The 21,821-nt window shown below is 37.8% G+C and overlaps 1 protein-coding gene across 6 annotated transcripts in view; it reads right to left on the bottom strand.

The window, feature by feature from the left end:
• Positions 1-21,821, bottom strand: part of LOC135207200 (daf-12-interacting protein 1-like) — a 645,343-nt gene that overhangs the window by 556,281 nt on the left and 67,241 nt on the right. For 3 of the 6 annotated variants that reach the window (XM_064238787.1, XM_064238786.1, XM_064238781.1), the window contains exon 1: positions 5,804-5,960. The exons of 1 other annotated variant lie outside the window; for it this stretch is intronic. In XM_064238787.1, the coding sequence (XP_064094857.1) occupies positions 5,804-5,839 (36 nt within the window). In that variant the 5' untranslated portion in view covers positions 5,840-5,960. Of the gene's footprint in view, positions 1-5,803; positions 5,963-21,821 lie in introns of those variants that run through there. 2 more of the 6 variants (XR_010312926.1, XM_064238790.1) reach the window with 1 other exon arrangement.

Raw genomic sequence — 21,821 nt, forward strand, 5'->3', positions numbered from 1 at the left:
AGAGATACAGGCTGGAGAGAGGGGAGAGGGAGTGGGAGAAAGAAGATAAAATTATGAACTCTTTACATGTGGAAAATTATTTAAACAGTGTAGATGCAACACAAGCAAAAGAAAGCTTGAAACAGAATATCCACCAGGTGCCTCTCACAATTAACATGAATCTAGAGAAACAGACTTTCCACGACGAACTGATGTTCAATGTTTCATCCTTTACTTCTTTCATGGTTTATTGGGTTGAATTTTTTTAAAAAATAATTTCTTTTTAATCTGATTTATTTGATTTTTTATTTATTTCATTTTTTATTTATTTGTTTTTTTATTTGTTACATGTTTTTTTCAATCCTTTTTTTCCTCAAAATGTATTTTATGCCAGAATTACTATTGATTTATCTTTTAGGTTCTTTTAGGTTTCCAGTTCTGGCCTAAAGTATGTACTTGCAATTTTTTAATATCAAAATAAATAGAGGCAGCAAAGTTATACTAAAGTTTTTGTTAACTTCCAAACCATATTTTTGCAATTTGTTTGCTTTCAAATTAACAATATTCAAAATTAAAAAAAAAACGGATTTTTTAATGAAAAAATCAATGATTTAATCACTTGATTAAATCAGTTTGATTTAATCATTGCCAACCCTGCTTCGAAGCCCGTAAAATGTTCTCAAACCCTTAACAAAACGATCAGTCTCTGTGCTCTTTCATCGTCGAAACTCGTGAAAGAGCACAACAACTAAATAATTAAAAGACAATTACCACATTCGTCGAAATGTCACTTGTGGTGAGAAAGTAATCAATTCTATCAGGATATTAAAATTTCATTCATAAACCCGACATTCAGCATGAGTATCTCCCCACCCCCATCACCGTCCCCGAGAGAGAGAGAGAGAGAGAGAGAGAGAGAGAGAGAGAGAGAGAGAGAGAGAGAGAGAGCAAAACCTTTGGTAGGACCGAGTTGAGTCTCACTTATATTTTCAAGCAACTTCATAAAAAACTCTTGAGGTCAATGAACGAAAATCGCTTTAATCAATGACCCGCGTCTATGTGCTTTCCATTAAACTGTTCGTTCGCCTGATATCAAGCACTGAGAGCGAATGGAGAGGCAGTTTTTTTTTTTTTTTTTTTTTTTGGAGGGGTGGGGCTCTTGCTTGAGACGATGGTGGCGGAGGATTTTCATCGTTCCAAATGACCTAAAAATGGCTTCCGGTAACTTGTCGGGAGGTTTTACCTGAATAATTATTTATTTTTTTGTCAGTGCTTTGTACAATCAAATAAACAAATAAACAAATACACACACACTACAACATACATACATACATACATATATATATATATATATAATATATATATATATATATATATATATATATATATATATATATATATATATATATAATTTCCAATGTAGCAGGAAAGGCAAGCACGTTTTTCATGAAATATCCATTAAAACCGTTGGATTTAAGATTCATATAATATGGCATATATAATTGTGAGATATATTATAATATATATACTCTAATATATAAATGTGTATAATACTATAAATTATATATATAATATATATATATATATATTATATATATAGATCAAACCGAACAACACAACAACAAAAAATACAATCTGGTGAGAAAATACATATTAATCTTTTAGGGTATTCTATCACGTGTGAAGAACGAAAGAAAAAAAAATCACTGCCAGAACTGGAAGCGTCCTTGAGATTCAGCAGAGAGGTGCATTTGCATGACAGAGGTTCCAGAGAAGAGGGCTGATGGCGTGGAAATTTTCTAACCATGAAAGTTCTCCACCTGTGGGCCTCGTCTGGTAGAAAATAAACTGGACGTAGCTGAGACTTTGGCTTTTCTCGACAGTAGCCCCACCTCTTATTAGGGAAGCCACTTATCTTATACTAAAATGTAGTTGTGTGTGTACTATATATATATATATATATATATATGCTTACATGATTAACATTTATACATACGTATATATATATATATATATATATATATATATATATATATATATATATATATATATATATATATATATACAATAATTTTTTGGATAAGCTTCTCATATATATATATATATATATATAATATATAATATATATATATATATATATATATATATATATATAATATATTACATGTCGACCCTGCAACTCAGTTATATGCAGTATACCCAAGACAGCTTCTTATTATTTCTGTCCTGTCTCTTATCCAATTGTTTGATCATTTTTTATGAAGATTTAGGTGAACCTTTATAATATTTTTGACCCCCCGTTTACGCTTTTTTTTTTTTTTTTTTTTTTTTTTGAGAAATCACAATGTTTAAATGGCAATATGTACCTCGAAGAATCTGGGAGCAATGTCCAGCATCTATAAATGATTTCCTTCAACTTAATCTAAAATTTGCATCTTTTGCATTCTTCCTGGGTAGGGCTGAATCTAAGGCAATTCACTAGATCAGTGATCCTAACCTCACTTCATCTCTCGACCCTCTTTTTCTCCGACTCATAGTGGCTTCTCTCTCTCTCTCTCTCTCTCTCTCTCTATGGATAGTATTTCAGTTACAGTTCCGTTGAGTTTAAGGGGAGAGAATTCCTTTTCATCTAAGGTGACTTGGTAACACCGGTCAATCTACCTCTTCCATACCTAGATTCTATTAAAATTTTTAATCCTCAGAATACGCGGTTCACCGACTTCCTTGCCTTCCGCTGACATGCTCTGGAATTTCCTCCGAGCTTGTGTTTTCCCTAGCTTTTGTCACTTTCCTTCCTTGAAGAGGCATCTCTGTATCTTCCTTCAGGTTTAAGGCATTAAGCTGCCCTTCTCACTGCCCTCTGCTCTTTAAAGAACCTGTAGCGAACATTAACTGCGTTTCAAGTGATCTATCGAACTATCTGTCAAAAACATATCTTTTTTAAATTCTCTTCCTTGCAGTATTTATTTGTGAACACTTGGACACTTATGTAAAATATATGCACACATGGTCACTAATGTAAAATATATGAACACATGGACACTTATGTAAAAATAGTAACATTAACTTGACTAATTTCACTCCAGCTCATCGCAAATTTTCCTTGGACAAAAAAAAAATTAAATAAAAAATCTGTTGTGTATTCGCTTTGGCGACCTAAATGAGGACTTTCCTTCCTTCTGCTTCTCGAAGAGCGCTCCGTATCGTCATTAACCCTAGGTCGAATGTCGACCCTGATCTTGTTCAGAGTCCACACCAATGGTTGTTTCTCAAGAGACCCGTGATGACCTTGGCGGATCGACGCAACGTGAATAAATCACGGGATCGATTCTCTCTCTCTCTCTCTCTCTCCCTAATAGTTCCGGACACCTTTTTCCTATTCCTCCCACTATTTCTACACTCGAAAACCCCCAACCCCACCCCCCGCCCCTCACAATTTCCAGATATTCTGAAAAACAGGCCCCCCCCACCCCCGCCCCAAAAAAAACCCCTCTCCTTCCCTGGCTCAAGGGACGACATAATTTACTGCTACTTATTGCTGGGGTTTATGCCATACCTCAAAGGACAAGTTTCGACTCACTCAAATTATATATATATATATATATATATATATATATATATTATATATGGTAAAATATAAATAAATAAATTTGTATAGATAATATATATATACCATATACATATATAATATATAAAAATGTTAACATATAAATAATTATTCAAAATATATATATATAATAATAATATATATATAAGATATATATATATATATAATATATATATATATATATATATATATATTAAATATATATATATATCTTATAATTAATATATATATATAATGCCAGTTGAAATACCCGTATAGCTGTGCACAAATATTTTGACCAGAATCCTCCTGATGAATGTAAATATATTTGCTACTTTTACATAAGATATACATGTTCGCAAATTAAACACAGTACAATGCATAGAAAACGGGATGTGCTCTTGTCATTCAATATTTCAAGTCATTCACGCTGTACTTTCGCATGATCTTTTTATGATAAATAGTGCAGAAACTACTTTTACTATCGCTTCGATTACACGAGAAATTATATAAATAACACAGCATTATTGTACGTTACATTGCAAGAGCCTTCGGTTCCAGTAAATGGAAAAGGTTAAGGGCTGCTCTAGGAGCAAGAGCCCGTGCTGGCACAAGGCCAGATAAATCCAAAACAACAATTCAAGTAATTGGTTTATAATGGTCTTCAGGTTGTAGACAGATACATGTACACAAAAAATAAAACATTCTCACACATGGATATATAATATATATATAGACATATATATATATATTATATATATATATATATATATATATATAGATATATATATAAACAACCAATTTATGTAAATTTGGATTTAGATATATATTTTTTATATACATATATACATATATATCCTATATATTATATATATATATATATATATATATATATAATATATATATATAAATTATGTGATGAATATTTCGGGACCCCACACTGTACCCTTCCCTTCACTGGCTGTCTCTCTCTCCACCAACACCACCTCATCCTTCGCCCCCCGCCCTCCCCACCACTCCCGCGGTATCAAGTACAGTAACGGGGGATCAATCTTTTTGGGGAGGGGCATCGGACACGTCGGTGGTGCTTTTGTCATAACGCTAGTCGTGCATTGGGGAAAAGCTTTATTACAGCTTTCTCCGTTTGAGGACGTTTGATCAACCTGAAGGAATTCTTCTTCGTTCTTCCGAGGTTTCAATGCGAAACTATTTTCCCCCTTGTCGAGGAAACGTCAAACGTATCATTCTCAGATCGCCTAAAGGGTTCGTGATTCTACGCTCGTCAAAACACCATCTCGTCACTACTAAAAGAAAGTAGATTCCTTCCTCTTGGATCCCATAGAGTAAGGGAATTCCTACCTCTATCCCATACAGCAAGAGAATTCATTCCTCTTGTATCTCAAAGCATAAGGGAATCCTTCCTTTTGTATCTCAAAGCGAAAGGGAATTCCTACCTCTTGTATCCCATAGAGTAAGGGAATTCATCCATCTTGTATTTCAAAGCGTAAGGGAATTCCTACCCCTTGTACTTTACAGAGTAAGAGAATTCCTACCTCTAGTCTCCCATAGTAATGGAATTCCTTCCTTTTGCATTCCATATAGTAAGAAAATTCCTACCTCCTCCATCCCAAAGAGTAAGAGAATTCATTCCTGTTGCATCCCATAGAGTAAGGGAATTCATCCCTCTTGTCTCTCACAGAGTAAGGGAATTCCTTCCTCTTTTATTCCATAGAGTAAGGGAATTCCTTCCTTTTGTATTCCATACAGTAAGATAATTCCTTTCTTTTGTATCCCATAGAGTAAGAGAATTCCTTCCTTTTGTATCCCATAGAGTAAGGGAATTCCTACCTCTTGTATCCCACAGAGTAAGAGAATTCCTACCTCCTGCATCCCAAAGAGTAAGAGAATTCATTCCTGTTGTAACCTATAGAGTAAGAGCATTCCTACCTCTTGTCTCCCATAGAGTACGTGGATTCCTTCCCTTTGTATCCCATAGAGGCTTATCAACCACTGTGTCACTTCCACACTACACTGCCAACACCACTGCTGATAACATCCGCTTCGCAGATCACGAAAGGCTATACGTATGAATTATTCACACTTTTCGATCCAGCACAGTTACGCATACCATGACAAGGCACTCCCGATAAAGCACAAACACTAAGCCATCAGAGAAGAGCAGGCAGAAAGTATACTCCAGCAACAGGGAATGAGTACGGCTTATATAGTAATACCCACGTGAATGCAGAAGTGCTGACTGGTCGACTGCCCCATGAGGTGAGTCCCTCGATTCTAAGCAAATCGAAGTCGAAGAAGTGTCGCTTGCCGTCGGATGTTCTCTCTCTCTCTCTCTCTCTCTGCCCCTGTCTCTGTCTCTCTCTCTCGCTCTCAAGCCCCGATAAACAAGGACTTATTGACTGCCGGTGCCCTTCCCAACACCTGCCGCGGAGCTCCTTTCCGAACTGTGCTTGCATCGCATGAATGAGCCTCCTCCCGAGGCAAGTCACTTCCTGACATTTATCACCTGATGTATTTGTTTGTTGACACGATTATCTCTGCTTCTGACTTTTGCTAGCGCCAATATTCGTCCTCGCTCTCTTTGTCTTGATGTTAAACTAAGGAATTACTGCGAAAACTTCTTATGAAAGTCGACTATTACCTGTTTTCATATTAGGTCATAACCTGTAAAATTCCCGCCCTGATTTTAATGGTCTTCTGAGTGATTACAGGTCATATGCGCAAAATGTTACATAAGTTCCTTATGACCACATGAAAATGCTTCGCATCTTACCTAAAAACCAGGTAGTTCAATGACGCCTCAAAATCATTTATCCAAATAACTGTACGATGTTTGAGACCTCCAACCTATTATCTTCACAGAAAACGATATTTTCTAACAATTTATTGTTGGGTTCCTCTCTATTTGGTTAGGAAGATTTAAATTTAAGTTTGGAGTTGGATTAGTTATTATTTTTTTTACTAATCTTTAGGTGGAAACACAACAGCCAGCAATAACCCATCAACAAAGCCTTCAACATCCTGTGACCTATTTCCCCCAACTAAATAGTATCTAAGGCCCCACTTGTGTTCATCTCAGGAAGCACCTGTCCAGTAGGCGTAGCTGCGTTAACTGTACTATCCCATATCTCAACAAATACTAGTACCAAACCATCAAACCGACAGCAGTAACATATTTGTTTTACCTCTGACTTCAGTGAAGTGAAGCCAACGGCAAATGAGGTACCTTGGACCTCCTCGAAACAAAGCATGGTCCTGCCACCTTATCCCGAAGGATTCGCTAAGAGGCAGAAGGGTAACATCTCCTGGACCCAGCGGGAGGGTAGTGTCGTCAGCGCACCTCCTGTGGTGCACTGCAGAACTTACTAGAGGGAATCTCTGCTCCGTCCCTTCGGCCCCGGGCTGCATAATCCCGAACTGTAGCAGAGTATCGGTACCTTCACTGAAAAAATCTGGATGCCATATCTTAAAAACTAACCATAGAATCTTCTTCAAAATAATCTCATCATGTTTCTCACACCTAAATTTCGTTGGAGGAATAATCTTTGAACAAACATAACCTAATCCAGCCCAACCTAACCTAACCTAGGGTCATGGTAAAAAGAAAACCGGGGCTGGTGCAATACTAGTATACATCTCGGGAAATCTGCTCGCTGGCTACACATTTTTATTGTTTCACTTCACGCTTCATTTCCGCTTCCTTACTGCATGCTTGCTGTCCAGCACCTTCTAACTGTTAGTTCGTGGTGTAACTGCCTAGTATTTGTGCAGTTTCACCTTTAGATCTCGATTATTCGTATCATATAATTTTCCGGGTCTCTTTATCTTGCTGTCTTTGGTTTTTTTTCCTTTTTCATTTTGGTTTGTATGGTGTTTTTACGTTGCATAGAACCAGTGGTTATTCAGCAACGGGACCTATGGCTTTACGCGACTTCCGAACCACGTCAAGAGTCAACTTCTATCACCAGAAATACACATCTCTCGCACATCAATGGAATGCCCGAGAATCGAACTCGCGGCCACCGAGGTGGTACGCCAACACCATACCGACCACTGTCCACCCACTCCACCTTTCTCTTTTCGCTGTCTCTAGCGCTGAATGGCCGAACGTCCCAGCTTGGCTTAACAGACTGAATTTTAACAAATAAATAAAATAAAAAAAAACATCTCCCAGTGCAACCTTCTCAAATAAGGAAGGATATAGTTAATATACATATGGAGAGAAATTGGTATACTGGAAAGGGCCTTAATATCAATAACTCTCAATATCCAAAATTCTTAAGGAAAATTACGAACTTCTATACAGGTACTATCCTAACTTACAACCAAGTTTGGTTCCGACCCACTGGTTGTAAGTCGGAATGGATGTAAGTCGAACCTTAGAAAGTGGCCAACATACTGGGTAGGGTATACTATCAAACCATTTGCTATATAAGTGCCTACTTAGTAACTGTAATGTAAAATGTACAAATCATTATTTCAATCTTTTTTACCATAATGTACTTCTGCTAATACATTTTAATCATTTATGTAATAGTATATACGGACAATCAGGCATTGAGTTACAATGGGGTTAGGTTCTTGCATGCATGTCAGAAGTCGATTCTTATGTAAATTGGTTTTGCAATTCAGTCTACAGTACAGTTAATACCAAATGATGCTGCAAGTAACTCAATGGTCAAACTGTCTGAAGTAAGGTTTGTAAGTACGAGTGGTCGTATGTCAGTAGGTTGTAAGTCGGATAGTACCTGTACAAAGTTGAAATAATGATAAAAGGGAGACGAAGATGGCTTGGACTAGTCCGTCGCACGCCCTCTGAGAGAACAGATAAGACAAGTATCAGCTGGCCTCCACTGGCCGCCAGAGGAACTGGCAGATTCAGATCTTACTGGGATGAGAACTTTGATAAGGGAGGCTGGAGATGAATGGAGATTTCCGGGAGATTAAGCAGAGAGATGACATGAAATAGCGGAATTTTACAGAAGTCCTTTGCGGCATGTAGCGTTGAAGGTTATATACAATGCGTGCGTGTGTGTGTGTGTGTGTGTGTGTGTGTGTGTATGTATATATATATATATATATATATATATATATATATATATATATATAATATATGAAAATAATAACAGAATGGGTCCCTAAAGATAGCAAACGATGCAGGAGAAGGAAGAGATGACGATGGATTGACGAGCTAAAGAAAATTTGCGGGTATAGCTTGGCACAGAAAGACCATAAACAGAAGGGAGTAGAAAGACATGTCTGAGGCCTTTGTCCTGCAGTGGACTAGCAACGGCTGATGACGATGATGATGATGATGATGATGATATTATATAATATATATATATATATATATATATATATCTATTATATATATATATATATACAGATATATATATATATATATTACTATAATATAATATATATATATATATATCGTATATATAGTGTATTTAGGTTCTTTGAATCGAGATGTTATATATAAAACGAAAACCCTTTTACATCTGTGGAAGAAATAACTAGGCACGTTAGTGCGACCAAGAAGGACACTTACTCCACTTTGTTGGGGCAGGCTAAGTGGTAACCCGAGCTGCGCGACAGTAGTGGATTACAAATTCATTATAAAAAAATAGTTTCCTACATTTTTTTTTTGTTCATCTGGATTCAAAGGCTTCTTCTTACTGGATGTCAACTGTTTTCAGCCGTAAGTATAAGTTCGGTTTCTTATTCCAGTGTCATGTTTTTTAAAAAGGAAATGCATTTTTTTACCTTGTAATCGGTGGTTTTATCCTTACTGACATCACAACTGAAACACAACAGTGCTTATTTGATTGTACTTATTAACATAACGAAGTTTTCACATTAGTATGTATAACTTTTAACCCGTATGTATCAGTAGTTTCCATGAATTGATGTAAATGAGACGAAATTGGCTGGGATTCGTGCCTTTCTTTTCATTTTGATTTTTCATCCTTGGTGGCTTTGCATTATCTATATATATATATTCTATATATATATATATGATATTATTATATTATATATATAATATATATATATATCTATTATATAATATATATATTCTATTATAGATAATATAAATCAACTACACACAACATTACATACATATATATATTATAATCAATATATATATATATATATTATATATATATATTATTATATATATATACATATATTATATATATTCATATATAGCCTCAAGATCCAAGTTCAAAGAAATTTTTTGAAGAAATTGTGATGTTCTGGTACCGGAACGAAACCCATGGTCCCAAAGAAATTCAAGAAGTTGAGGGCATTGTTGGCCATTACAGTTTAATTATATTATATATATATAATATATATATATATATAGTATATATATATATTATATATCATATATATCTATATATATACAGATAGTAGATGGACAGAGATATTTATGTGCGCCATATATATATATATATATATTATATATAATATATATAATATATATATATATACGTATATTATTTATCTCATTCCCCTCACACAGTAGAATGGCACCATAAGATAGAGGCTCCGGCTGTTGATAAATCAACTACGCACAACAGAAACCTTCAGAGGAAATAAAATACCTAAAAATCACCGACACGAATGAGTTTTTAAAGAGATTACCTAAACTTATTTTTCGCTGCTATAGCCTCCCGGATACTGGCAAGGGTGAGTGAATGCTTTCTGGATCTCCAGAGAAAATCCAACAAGTTCCTTGGCCTCTGAGAGGTCATACGAAGTACTTCAGTCAGCCCTCAGTCACATTTCACGCTTCGCTCATCTCTCTTTACAACCTCTTACTTCTTCCTAATGAACACCGCCAGATTCTTTGAACGCTTGAACTTCGAGTCAGTCGCTCCTCTGGGGGGCTTGTTCCATATGAATAGGGTTCACCTTCTGAATTAATAATCTTACCATAATGGGCGTAATGTCAGTCCGTCCGTCTGCCATTCAATCACGGCCAAACGGATGGTCCGATGTGCGTGAAACTTTGCAGGGTTATGGTGGGGCCGCCTAAGATGGTTTATAATGGGGTTTCATCCTACCTTTCTCCCCCGCCCCCCTTTGAAGAGGGTGGGGGTGAGAAGGGATTCTCTGAAACGGAGCTGGTTCTGCCCGTGAAACGCGGCTGGCTATGCCCGTAGATTGCTAATAATAATAATAATAATATAATAATAATAATAATAATTAATAATAATAATAATAATAATAATAATAACAATAATAGTATTCCTAAGTAAAAAATAGTAATAACAATAATTAGTATTTCTTAAGTAAAAAAATAACTCTACAATGAGTAAAAGTTAACATTTTAGTGCAAAATGTCATATAACACCAAAATACGTCCATCGTTCATTTCCCCACGCAGAATACATCTTAGACGTGAGGCGAAATGGAATAAAATACAAACTTTAGGCCAAAGGCCAGGCGCTGGGACCTGAGAGGTCATTCAGCGACGAAACGGTAAATTGAGATTACAAAGGTCTCAAAGGTTGTAACAGGGGGAAAACCTCAAAGCAGTTGAACTATGAAACAACTGTTAGGAGAGGGTGGAGAGTAAAATGGAAGAAAGCTAATATAAACGGAGGTACAGTAAAAGGAATGTAAGGGGTTGCAATCAGGGGCCGAAGGGACGCTGCAAAGACCCTTTAAGTAATGCTAACAGCCCTCTCTCTACCCACAACGGAGGTCGATCTCTCGAACGATGCCAACCTGAGAAACAGATACAATTCCTTTGGCTATAGATGACAAAAGAGGAATGACTTATGAGCCACAAATACCACATAAGGAATTTGTTAACAATACAGCACCGTAACTGACTTGTCCCTTCATCATCGCTACGAGGCGATATTTTGTCAGCATTCTGTAGCTGGTGTCTTCTTGGCGTAAATACACTTCTACCGCGGTAAAGTGGGTAGTATTCTCTCTCTCTTTTCAATATCATGGCTGACTAAAGATGAAGGCCTATTGGGAGCACATTCCAGCATCAGAGGCTTCCAGAAACGCACGATCTCGATGAGGGCTTCGTTTGGAAAATATGTTTATAAGATTAATATGGACTATTTACCATTGTATGGCTCGAAAGGATGTGATGCACGGTTGGTGATTTTTTTTTTTAATAAATAAAGATTTTTAAAAAATCAGTGATTTATTTGATTTTTTTTATTTGTTACATGTTTTTTCAATCCTTTTTTTCCCTCAAAATGTATTTTATGACAGAATTAATATTCATTTATGTTTTAGGTTTCCAGTTCTGGCCTAAAGTATGTACTTGCAATTTTTTTATAACAAAATAAATAGATACAGCATAGTCATGTTTAAGCTTTCATTAACCTCCAAACCATATTTTTCAATTTGTTTGCTTTCAAATGAAAAAAACATGATTTTTATAATGAAAAATTCAATGATTTAATCACTTGATTAATCATTGCCAACCCTGATATGTTGATGTATGTCTTCTAAGCTAACACCATTTAATCTAAAGGAGAGAGAGAGAGAGAGAGAGAGAGGAGAGAGAGAGAGAGAGAGAGACGAGAGAGAGAGAGCAGAGAGAAGATGAGAGATGAGAGAGAGAGGAGAGACACAGGATAACTCTTTGGAAATTAAGTGAGTAGCTGCCGCCGCCCGTGTCTCAACTTTTGCAACAGGAAACTCCTCGTCGAATGAGTTAATTCCGTTTATGTGGACGTGAAATGACAGCCACCCACACATGGGTACCTCCACCGTCAGCTTATGCATGCCCGTGTGCACACATACGCGTACAAGTAGGTTTCTATGCACTTAAACGAATGCCGGCCGATATAGCCCTCTCACCAATGCACTGCTAATGATGAATGATAAATGATGGGAACGTATCTATAGAATGACGCTTCAAGGTTTGGTCGTGTTTCAGTTACACTTTTCTTAGAAGTCTATTTTATTTATTTTTATGAAAACTTGCTATTGCTCGGTCAGTAACGAAATACATGCATACAAAAACAATCACACACACACACACACACACACACACACACACACACACACACATATATATATATATATATATATATATTATATATTATATATATATATATATATAATATTTATATATATAAATGAACACGCTTTTTCTTGCCAAATAGTGTTTTATGTGAAGATGGGTGACAGTCATCACTGGATTCAACTTCCAGCTGACAACGAATAAATCAACAATGAAAAACAAAATATAATAAATAAATAAATAAATCCTCCGCCAGAATATATTCACAAACTCTGGGATTCACCTCCTAATTTTTTGCTCTATTAACACATCGCTTACACTAAATACCTTAAGAGATTCATCCACCATCCCTCCTTCATGCCTATTAATGGTTATCTCCTCGTTTGTGTCTAATTTACTCTGATGCAACATGACTTCTACCACATTACGCCTTCTACTTTTTCTTCTTGCATACCGCTTGTAACTATTTCACTGGTTTCTGCAAGTTTTCCCTGCCCTTATCCACATACATCAGCCAATCAGAATCCGTCTTCTTTTCTGACCCTTTCATCGCTATCCATTCAAGAACTAAGCCGCTCAAAGAACACGACTTACACTCTTCTCTATAAACGTGTTTCGTACCAGATATGTTTGTTTGTATGGTGTTTTTACGTTGCATGGAATCAGCAACGGGACCAACGGCTTTACGTGACTTCCGAACCACATCGAGAGTGAACTACTATCACCAGAAATACACATCTCTCACACCTCAATGGAATACCCGAGAATCGAACTCGCGGCCACCGAGGTGGTATGCCAACGACCATACCGCCCACGCCACTGAGGCGCTTTGTACCAGATATGTACCTACTCCGTCTCCTTATCATTCTAAAAGCTTCTATATCACCATAGACATTTATCAATCTTACAAAGCTGTCATTGCCATCAAGGCATCAATGTCAATTCTATCACGAGCTTTTTTGTTTATAGACAGACTACTTCTAGACCTTTTACGAAGCTGCTTTTTTTTTTATCTGATGCATAGTCTATACGTTCTTTCTTGTGTAATTCCAGCCTTTATCAAATCTTGTGTCTTCCTTCCAGGCATGTCAGTCAAAACTCCAGATCTAGGTTATACAAACCTCCAGCTTTCTTTGTTCCATTAACCCTTCTCCAAACTAACAATCATTCCTCACATACATTCATCATGAATCTCGCACACTAGTACAAAATATTCTTTTGCAGCCTTAACGATGTATCTCACAGGCATATACCATGAATACAGGCCTGTACCGAGGGGGGTTGTTCGGGTTGTGGAACGACCCCAACCAAAATTTCTGGAAGTCCATATTTTCTGTTAACCATAGTCAGTATTTTGAATAACATCTAATCGGGTAGAAGTCCATAGACCACATGCCCAATTTTTTTCTTAATATAACTAAAATAACATTTTCAAGTATTCCATCTAGTATATACCTATATATGCAATGACATTTATAGAAGAAAAGGTCCAGTTTTGGGAAAAACGACCCGCCCCCGCCCCCCATTAAAAAAAAACTCTGGGTACGAGCCTGGAATATTTATTATAAAGGCATTAGATGATGTCTGTTAATGTACATGAGGGTCAAACTGGTCTTCTCTCACTATATAGAATCTCGAGAACCGGTTGCACCTCACACTGATCCCCTTTTAATGGTAGGTACCGTCAACGGACTCTCTCAAAAACCGGCGGTCATTTTGCAGCTGGCTTCCTCCCCAGCGATGCTCACTCCTTTGATCTCCCTGATTTAGAGGAGAGATGCAGCGTCACCCACCATGATAAGCATGTCTGAGTATCTCTCTCTAGAACTTCGCGCAAACTCCCTTTGGCAACACAAGACAAGGGGACAGTTAAGAGAGAGAGAGAGAGAGAGAGAGAGAGAGAGAGAGAGAGAGAGAGAGAGAGAGAGAGAGACTATTTTTCCGGATGTACTTCCAATGGCTCGGTATAGCTCTCCAGTGAGTGTGAGGAGGCACTGCTGGAGTGCCTGCCGCCCTGGTCATACCACAACTTTAAGGTTAGACTTCTGTTTCCTCGTGCCTTCTCCTTCTCCTCCTCCTCCTCCTCCCATTCCTTTCCCTTCCAAGCACGCTCTCTCTCTCTCTCTCTCTTCTCTCTCTCTCTCTCTCTCCACACACACACACTGACCTTCTACGTATATAACAGTAATTAATCTATTCTCTTTACACACACCCACTGTCTACTTATGTAACTGCAATGAATATATTCTCTCTCTCTCTAAACAGACTTTCTACGTATATAACTGTAATTAATCCATTCTCTCTCTTTCTCTCTCTACACACACACACTGTCTACTTATATAACCGCATTTAATTATTCTCTCTCTCTCTCTCTCTCTTTACACCGACTTTTTACTTATGTGTAACTGCAACTGACCAATTCTCTCTCTCTCTCTCTCTCTCTCTCTCTCTCCACAGGAGTATATAAAAGTAATTGACCCATTCTCTCTCTTTCTCTCTCTACGTCGACTGTCTACGGTCATAACTGACATTGACTAATCCTTTCTCTCTCTCTCTCTCTCTCTCATACACACACACTGGCCGTCATTTGCGTGCAAGCGCGAGAAAGCCTACCTGTGCATTTGCGTGCATGTGTGTGTGTGTGTGTGACAGAATTCCCTTTACCCTTTAGCCATTGCCAGCTCCATCCCACCCACCCACCGCCCTTTCCTAAAGCTCGGACGTGGGATTCCCTTCCTCCCCCCCAACCCCCCCCCTCCCCGGGTAAAGCCAGGGATGGGGAGGGGAGCTTTTCATGGTTCATATTTAATAACAATGACGCCATTCATTCCCTCCGCTTGGCACTTTTTTCGTGCTGTATTCGTGGTTGAACAGCATACATGATACAGACTTTTTTAACGCTATAGAAATGTATAGGTTACGTAGTTTCTACAAACTGCAGCGATGACTTGGAAAAGAAAATGGAAAGAAAGATGAGAGACTGAAGAAAGAATTCTACAAACTGCAGTGATAACTGGTATAAGAAACAATGGTAAAGAAAGAGGAGAGACTGAAGAAAGAATTCTACAAAAAATAACTGTTGCAGTGATGACTTAAGTTGAAAAGAAAATGGAAAAGAAAGATGAGAGGACTGGAAGAAAGAATTCTACAAACTGCAGTGATAACTTGGAAAAGAAAATGGAAAGAAAGAATTCTACAAACTGCAGTGATAACTTGGATAAGAAAATGGAAAGAAGAGGAGAGACTGAAGAAAGAAATCTACAAATGCAGAGATGACTTGGATAGAAAATGCAAAGAAAAGATGATTGCTGACGGAGGAAAAGAAACTCTTAAACAAACTGCAGAGATTTGGACCTTGGAAATAAGAAAATGAAAAGAAAGAAGGAGAGGACTGGAAAGAAAGATGAAAGAAGAGGAGAGACTGAAGAAAGAATTCTACAACTGCAGTGAATGACTTGGAAATAAAATGGAAAGAAAGATGAGAGACTGAAGAAAGAATTCGACAAACTGCAGTGATAACTTGGATAAGAAAATGGAAAGACAGAGGGAGACTGAAGAAAGAATTCTACCAAACTGCATGATGACTTGGAAAAGAAATGGAAAGAAAGATGGAGACTGAAGTAAAGAATTCTACATAACTGCAGTTGATGACTTGGAAAAGAAAATGGAAAGAAAGAGAGAGACTGAAGAAAGAATTCTACAAACTGCAGAGAAACTTGGGGATAAGAAAATGGAAAGAAAGAGGAGAGACTGAAGAAGAATTCCTACAAGCTGCCAGAGATGACTTGGATAAGAAAATGGAAAGAAAGATGAAAAAAGACTGAAGAAAGATTCTACAACTGCAGAGATGACTTTGGATAAGAAAATGGAAAGAAAGAGGAGAGAAACTGAAGTAAAGAATTCTACAAACTGCAGTCATGACTTGGAAAGAAATGGAAAGAAAGATGAGAGACTGAAGAAAGAATTCTCTCAAACTGCAGTGATAAATTTGGATACGAAAAATGGAAAGAAAGATGAAGACTGAAGAAAGAATCGACAAACTGCAGAGATAACTTGGATAGAAATTGAAAGAAAGATGAGAGACTGAAGAAGAATTCTACAAATACTGCAGAGATAACTTGATAAGAAAATGGAGAAAGATGAGAGACTGAAGAAAGAATTGCTAGCAAACTGCAGTGATAACTTGAGTAAGAAAATGAAAGAAAGATGAGAGACTGAGAAGAATTCTACAAACTGCAGTGATAACTTGGATAAGAAAATGGAAAGAGAGATGAGAGACTGAAGAATAAGTCGAGAATTTTTCAATTTTTTCATTTCTTCTTTTCAGGCTTGCGTGCATCAGTGCAAGAACAAGACCTTGGAATCAAAATCTTCATCATCACTCACAATAAGCAGTCACAGACATCATCATCATCATTCTCTTCCCCTCCTCGCTCCTCAGATTCACAAAAGACCTCTTTCTTGCAGTGCCCACCCCCTCCCCCTCCCCCCAGCCTTCTATCGACCTCCCACCAAACCAACAATCCGCCTTGAGTTCAGTGGTGGGAAGAAAAGACACTGACCAAAAATAATGCACCCGCAGAGTCTGGCCGCCGAGCGAAAACTGTTCATAATGAAATTCCTCGCCATTCTGGAGGGAGTTGAAGACCATCTTCCTTTCTCTAAAAAGAACGAAAGTCTTATGGGGATCTGGTGTGAGAATTTCGTGAATATATTTCCATCTCTCACTCCACTACCACCTATTTCCCCGAACTTCCCCTCAAATCCCCTCACATCCCTCATTCCCACAACCATCCCCTCAAATCCCACCTCCCATTCCCCTTACATTCCCCTCGAATCTCCAACCTTCATACCCCCAACCATCCCCTCATATCCCCACCTTTCATTCCCCTAACCTTCCCCTCAAGTCCCACCCCAATTCCCCTCATATTCCCCTCACATTCCTTCCCATCCCCCCCCCCCACCCCACCCCCCGGGGCCGGGCTCCCACCTAAGGTAAAATGGGCATCCGGTATCTCCTCAGTTGCGGGATTCAATTTTCCTTAATGATTATGGTTGGGTCGAGGTACTGGAGGAGGCTTCTGCAGTGATTCCTTAGGGGCACAGAGAGAGAGAGAGAGAGAGAGAGAGAGAGAGAGAGAGAGAGAGAGAGAGAGAGAGACTATTCTTAGGATCTTTAGGGGAATAAATGTTGCACAAGTAAATTACGATGCAAACATATTAAAGAATGAACATTCTAACTGCGGTGTTGGGGAACGGTGAGATGCTATTGCATTAGCGTGGGGTAGAAAACGTAATAGTTTACTCATTTTTGTTATGCCAACATAATAACAATAAAACATTGAAGATTACGACAGCAATTACATGAAAAAAATAGGAAATAGCAGGTTCACCATTACTCAGCGAAAAACCAGTCCTGGTGTGGAATATTGCTGATGGCCGAAATTAACACGGGGAAATAGTTCAGTATTTACCAATAAACTATATATATATTATATATATATATATATATATATATATATATATATATATATATATGCACTTATATAATTACATATACTATAAACAAACACACACACATATATGTATTATATATACTATAGATAAGTAGGTAGACAGAGATAGACAGATAGATAAACAGATACATAGGATATGTTAATTATAAATCTATTAAATATTGCCGTTATTTCTGACGCCATGGTTTTGGGTTTTATTATATATATATATATATATTATATATATATATATATAATATATATATATATATATATATATGTATATATATACATTATTTTTTTTTTCTTTACACCGTGTAAATTATATGGAAACATAAATGTTGAGGAAGTAATGAAAATCGAAAAGACAGACGCAATGTGGAGTATTTTCAGAAACGTAAAGAAAATGCTGCAAGTAACTGGTTTCAAATACGTCATCTGAATTAAAAAGAATGAATAAATAAATAAAAATAAGTGCTTTTGAAGCCTCCCCAAATATATTCTCCAAAATTATGTTGTTTGAAATGCTAATCATGTTAATGCCGATATCGTATGATAATTAAACAAATAATAATATTGAATTACTATAAAGAATATTTCATTACAATTTCCGTAGTGTGTGTGTGTGTGTGGTGTGTGAGAGAGAGAGAGAGAGAGAGAGAGAGAGAGAGAGAGAGAGAGAGAGAGACTGATTTGTGGTTATTGAAACTGGGGCCACAACATCTTGGTTATTGACGCCGAAAGAGTTTAGAGAGAGAGAGAGAGAGAGAGAGAGAGAGAGAGAGAGAGAGAGAGAGAGAGAGAGAGAAAGGAACATCCGGTAAATCGTGGTCAACATTACCTGTTCCCTTGACATTCAACTTTCCGGTTGCGATGGAGACTATTACGCTGAAGCAGCAACATTATTGTATAACGATTTCTTTGATGGGATTCAAGTGGACGAACCAATAGCAATGACGGATGCATTTTTTTGCCTCTGAATGAAAGGTTGCAATCAACACTTGCTCAGTGAGTTGTAACTCGCTCAACAGAACAGGAAAGAACTTAGTTCTTTTTCATTTTTTTTAATATCATGAGCAAGATATATAATTACATTAAAGCATCCATGATCACTGAGAAACAATTACAAAATGCGCAAAAGTTTCTTTGGCGCAATCGAGTTTTCTGTACAGCGTATAACCAAGGCTACCGAAAATAGATCTATCTTCCGGTGGTCTCGGTATAATGCTGTATGCGCGACAGCCCGTGAAACTTTAACCTATAGTCCGGTGGCAGCCTGTCGTATATCATTGCCAGACGCACGATTATGGCTAACTTTAACCTTAAATAAAATAAAAATTAATGAGACTACAAGGCCGCAATTTGGTATGTTTGATGATTGGAGGGTGGATGTCCAACATAACAATTTGCAGCCCTCTAGCCTCAGTAGTTTTTAAGATCTGAGGGCGGACAGACAAAGCCATCAGATCAAATCAAACGCAAAAGCGAAAGTAGTCACTCACTGTCGAACTTCTCAGTTCCGAGGGTCCTTTATTCCTCACACCACTAGACTGTAGAACAGTCTCTCTGAGGATATCGTGCAACTGGAACTTCAAAACATCAAGCGAAGATGCAATGCATTAATACCCTAATGTTACCCTCCTTCCTAATGAGCACCACATTTTTTGGAAGCTTGAACTTCAAGTCAGTGGTCCCTGTGGTGGGCTTGTTCCATATGATTAGTTATCTTCTGAATAATATGAATGACAATAATGATGATAAGACGCCACTCGATCCAAACGTAAAAAGTGGGTATTGACGAAAGACGTTGGAGAGCACCCCTCGCAGGGGAAAGAATGCGGGAACGAGAGGCCTGTTCGTGTATACCGAAGTCGAAGTCTCGAGAGCAAACATCCGCAGGAATGTCTCAAGGAGGAAGAAAAACTATAGCGACACTGACGGATATGAAACGAGAATGTGACGGACAATGTAATCTGGAGTTGATTTACTTAATTCTTTACAAATTAATGGATTGAAAAACAAAATAAACTACTAAACGACGTAATGTGAAACCGATACTGACTGACATCTTGAGTCCCGAAAATAAAATTCATTAAGTGCCTCTTAATAAATCCGTTTTGGGTGCAAAAGAAACGTATACCGTTGTTCAAAGAAAGCATGCACACTCACAACAGGAATAAATTCATGGTGTTATAATTGCCTTCAAAAGATCAGGGAGGTTTAACCATCTTCTGTTAATATCTGGTGCATTATCACTACATACGAAAACCTCACTATGACTCTCTCTCTCTCTCTCTCTCTCTCTCTCTCTCTCTCTCTCTCTCTCTCTCTCTACGTTCTTTTCTTCAAGTTCTCCCGACAAACCTAACGTAAAACTGGCGCTCTCTCTCTCTCTCTCTCTCTCTCTACGTTCTTTTCTTCAAGTTCTCCCGACAAACCTAACGTAAAACTGGCTCTCTCTCTCTCTCTCTCTCACGCAACAGTGTGGAAGAGTTTAAAAGAAAGCTACACATAATCATTAAGACACTGTGAATGAACAGTAAAACCTGCTCCTACAGATACGTGAGTACACGATGTCTCCTCGGAACGACTAATAAGTCTTTCAGACATCCTAATCCTTGTAACTCTCTCTCTCTCTCTCTCTCATTCAAGTTCTCCTGCCTCAAGTAAAATTCTCTCTCTCTCGTATATCTACGCTCTCTCCTTCAAGTTCTCCAGCCTAATGGAAAACCGGCTCTCTCTCTCTCTCTCTCTCCAAGTCTCCTGCTCTCTCTCTCTCTCTCTCTCTCTCTCTCTCCTTCAAATTCTCCTGCCTAATGGAAAACTGGCTCTCTCTCTCTCTCTCTCCTTCAAGTTCTCTTGCCTAATGGAAAACTGGCTCTCTCTCTCTCTCTCTCTCTCTCTGATAAACCTACGCTCTCTCCTTCAAGTTCTCCCCCCTCAAGTAAAACTCTCTCTCTCTCTCTCATTTTTACTCCACCCAGCATCCGGCCGGAAGCGTGAGATAAGGTGCAAACGGGGAATACGAAAGACGATCTCTGAAGAACATCACCATTGTACACACCACATGCGCCAGCCCTGGGTGGTAAAGACCCCGAAGGTCTCTTCTGAGGAACGAGCACTTGTGCACTTGTTTGTAAAACGCCCTTCTTTTAAAGAGGGGAGTGGGAAAGGCTGCGCATCTCGCCGCTTCAAAGCTTTCCTTGCGCCGATGCGCAAGTGACTAGATAAACGTACATATACATACAATTATTTAAAGTTGGAAATACCTTACATCCAAGGGGAATTATAATTTAATAAGTGTACTATCTGCCCGGCCAGGATCCTAACTGGACCTTTGACCAAGTGGTATTTCCAACCATAACTCCCCTCGCGCGCAAGTTATTCCCTATACGCCAAGCAAGCTGTATCGTAAATGATAAGCGTGCTTTATATATATATATATATATATATATATATATATATATATATATATATATATATTATATATATATGAAGACACCCAATATTACTAATAATACTACTGACGAACCATAAGAGGGTTTTAAAAAGTTTTAAACAAATTATTATCAGCCAAAAGAGGGTGACAAACGATTCTGTATCAGAGTAATACAATTCTGAATGTTCCTAAACTCGGTGTTTTACAGCCTGCGAGAATCGGGGAATGTTTCTCCAGTGATTGCAGATTCAAAGCAGTAAATTCTGGTTAGGCATCCACGGGATGAATAAATTCCGAGTC

This window comes from Macrobrachium nipponense, chromosome 32 (assembly GCF_015104395.2).
Source record: "Macrobrachium nipponense isolate FS-2020 chromosome 32, ASM1510439v2, whole genome shotgun sequence".
NCBI lineage: Eukaryota > Metazoa > Arthropoda > Malacostraca > Decapoda > Palaemonidae > Macrobrachium > Macrobrachium nipponense.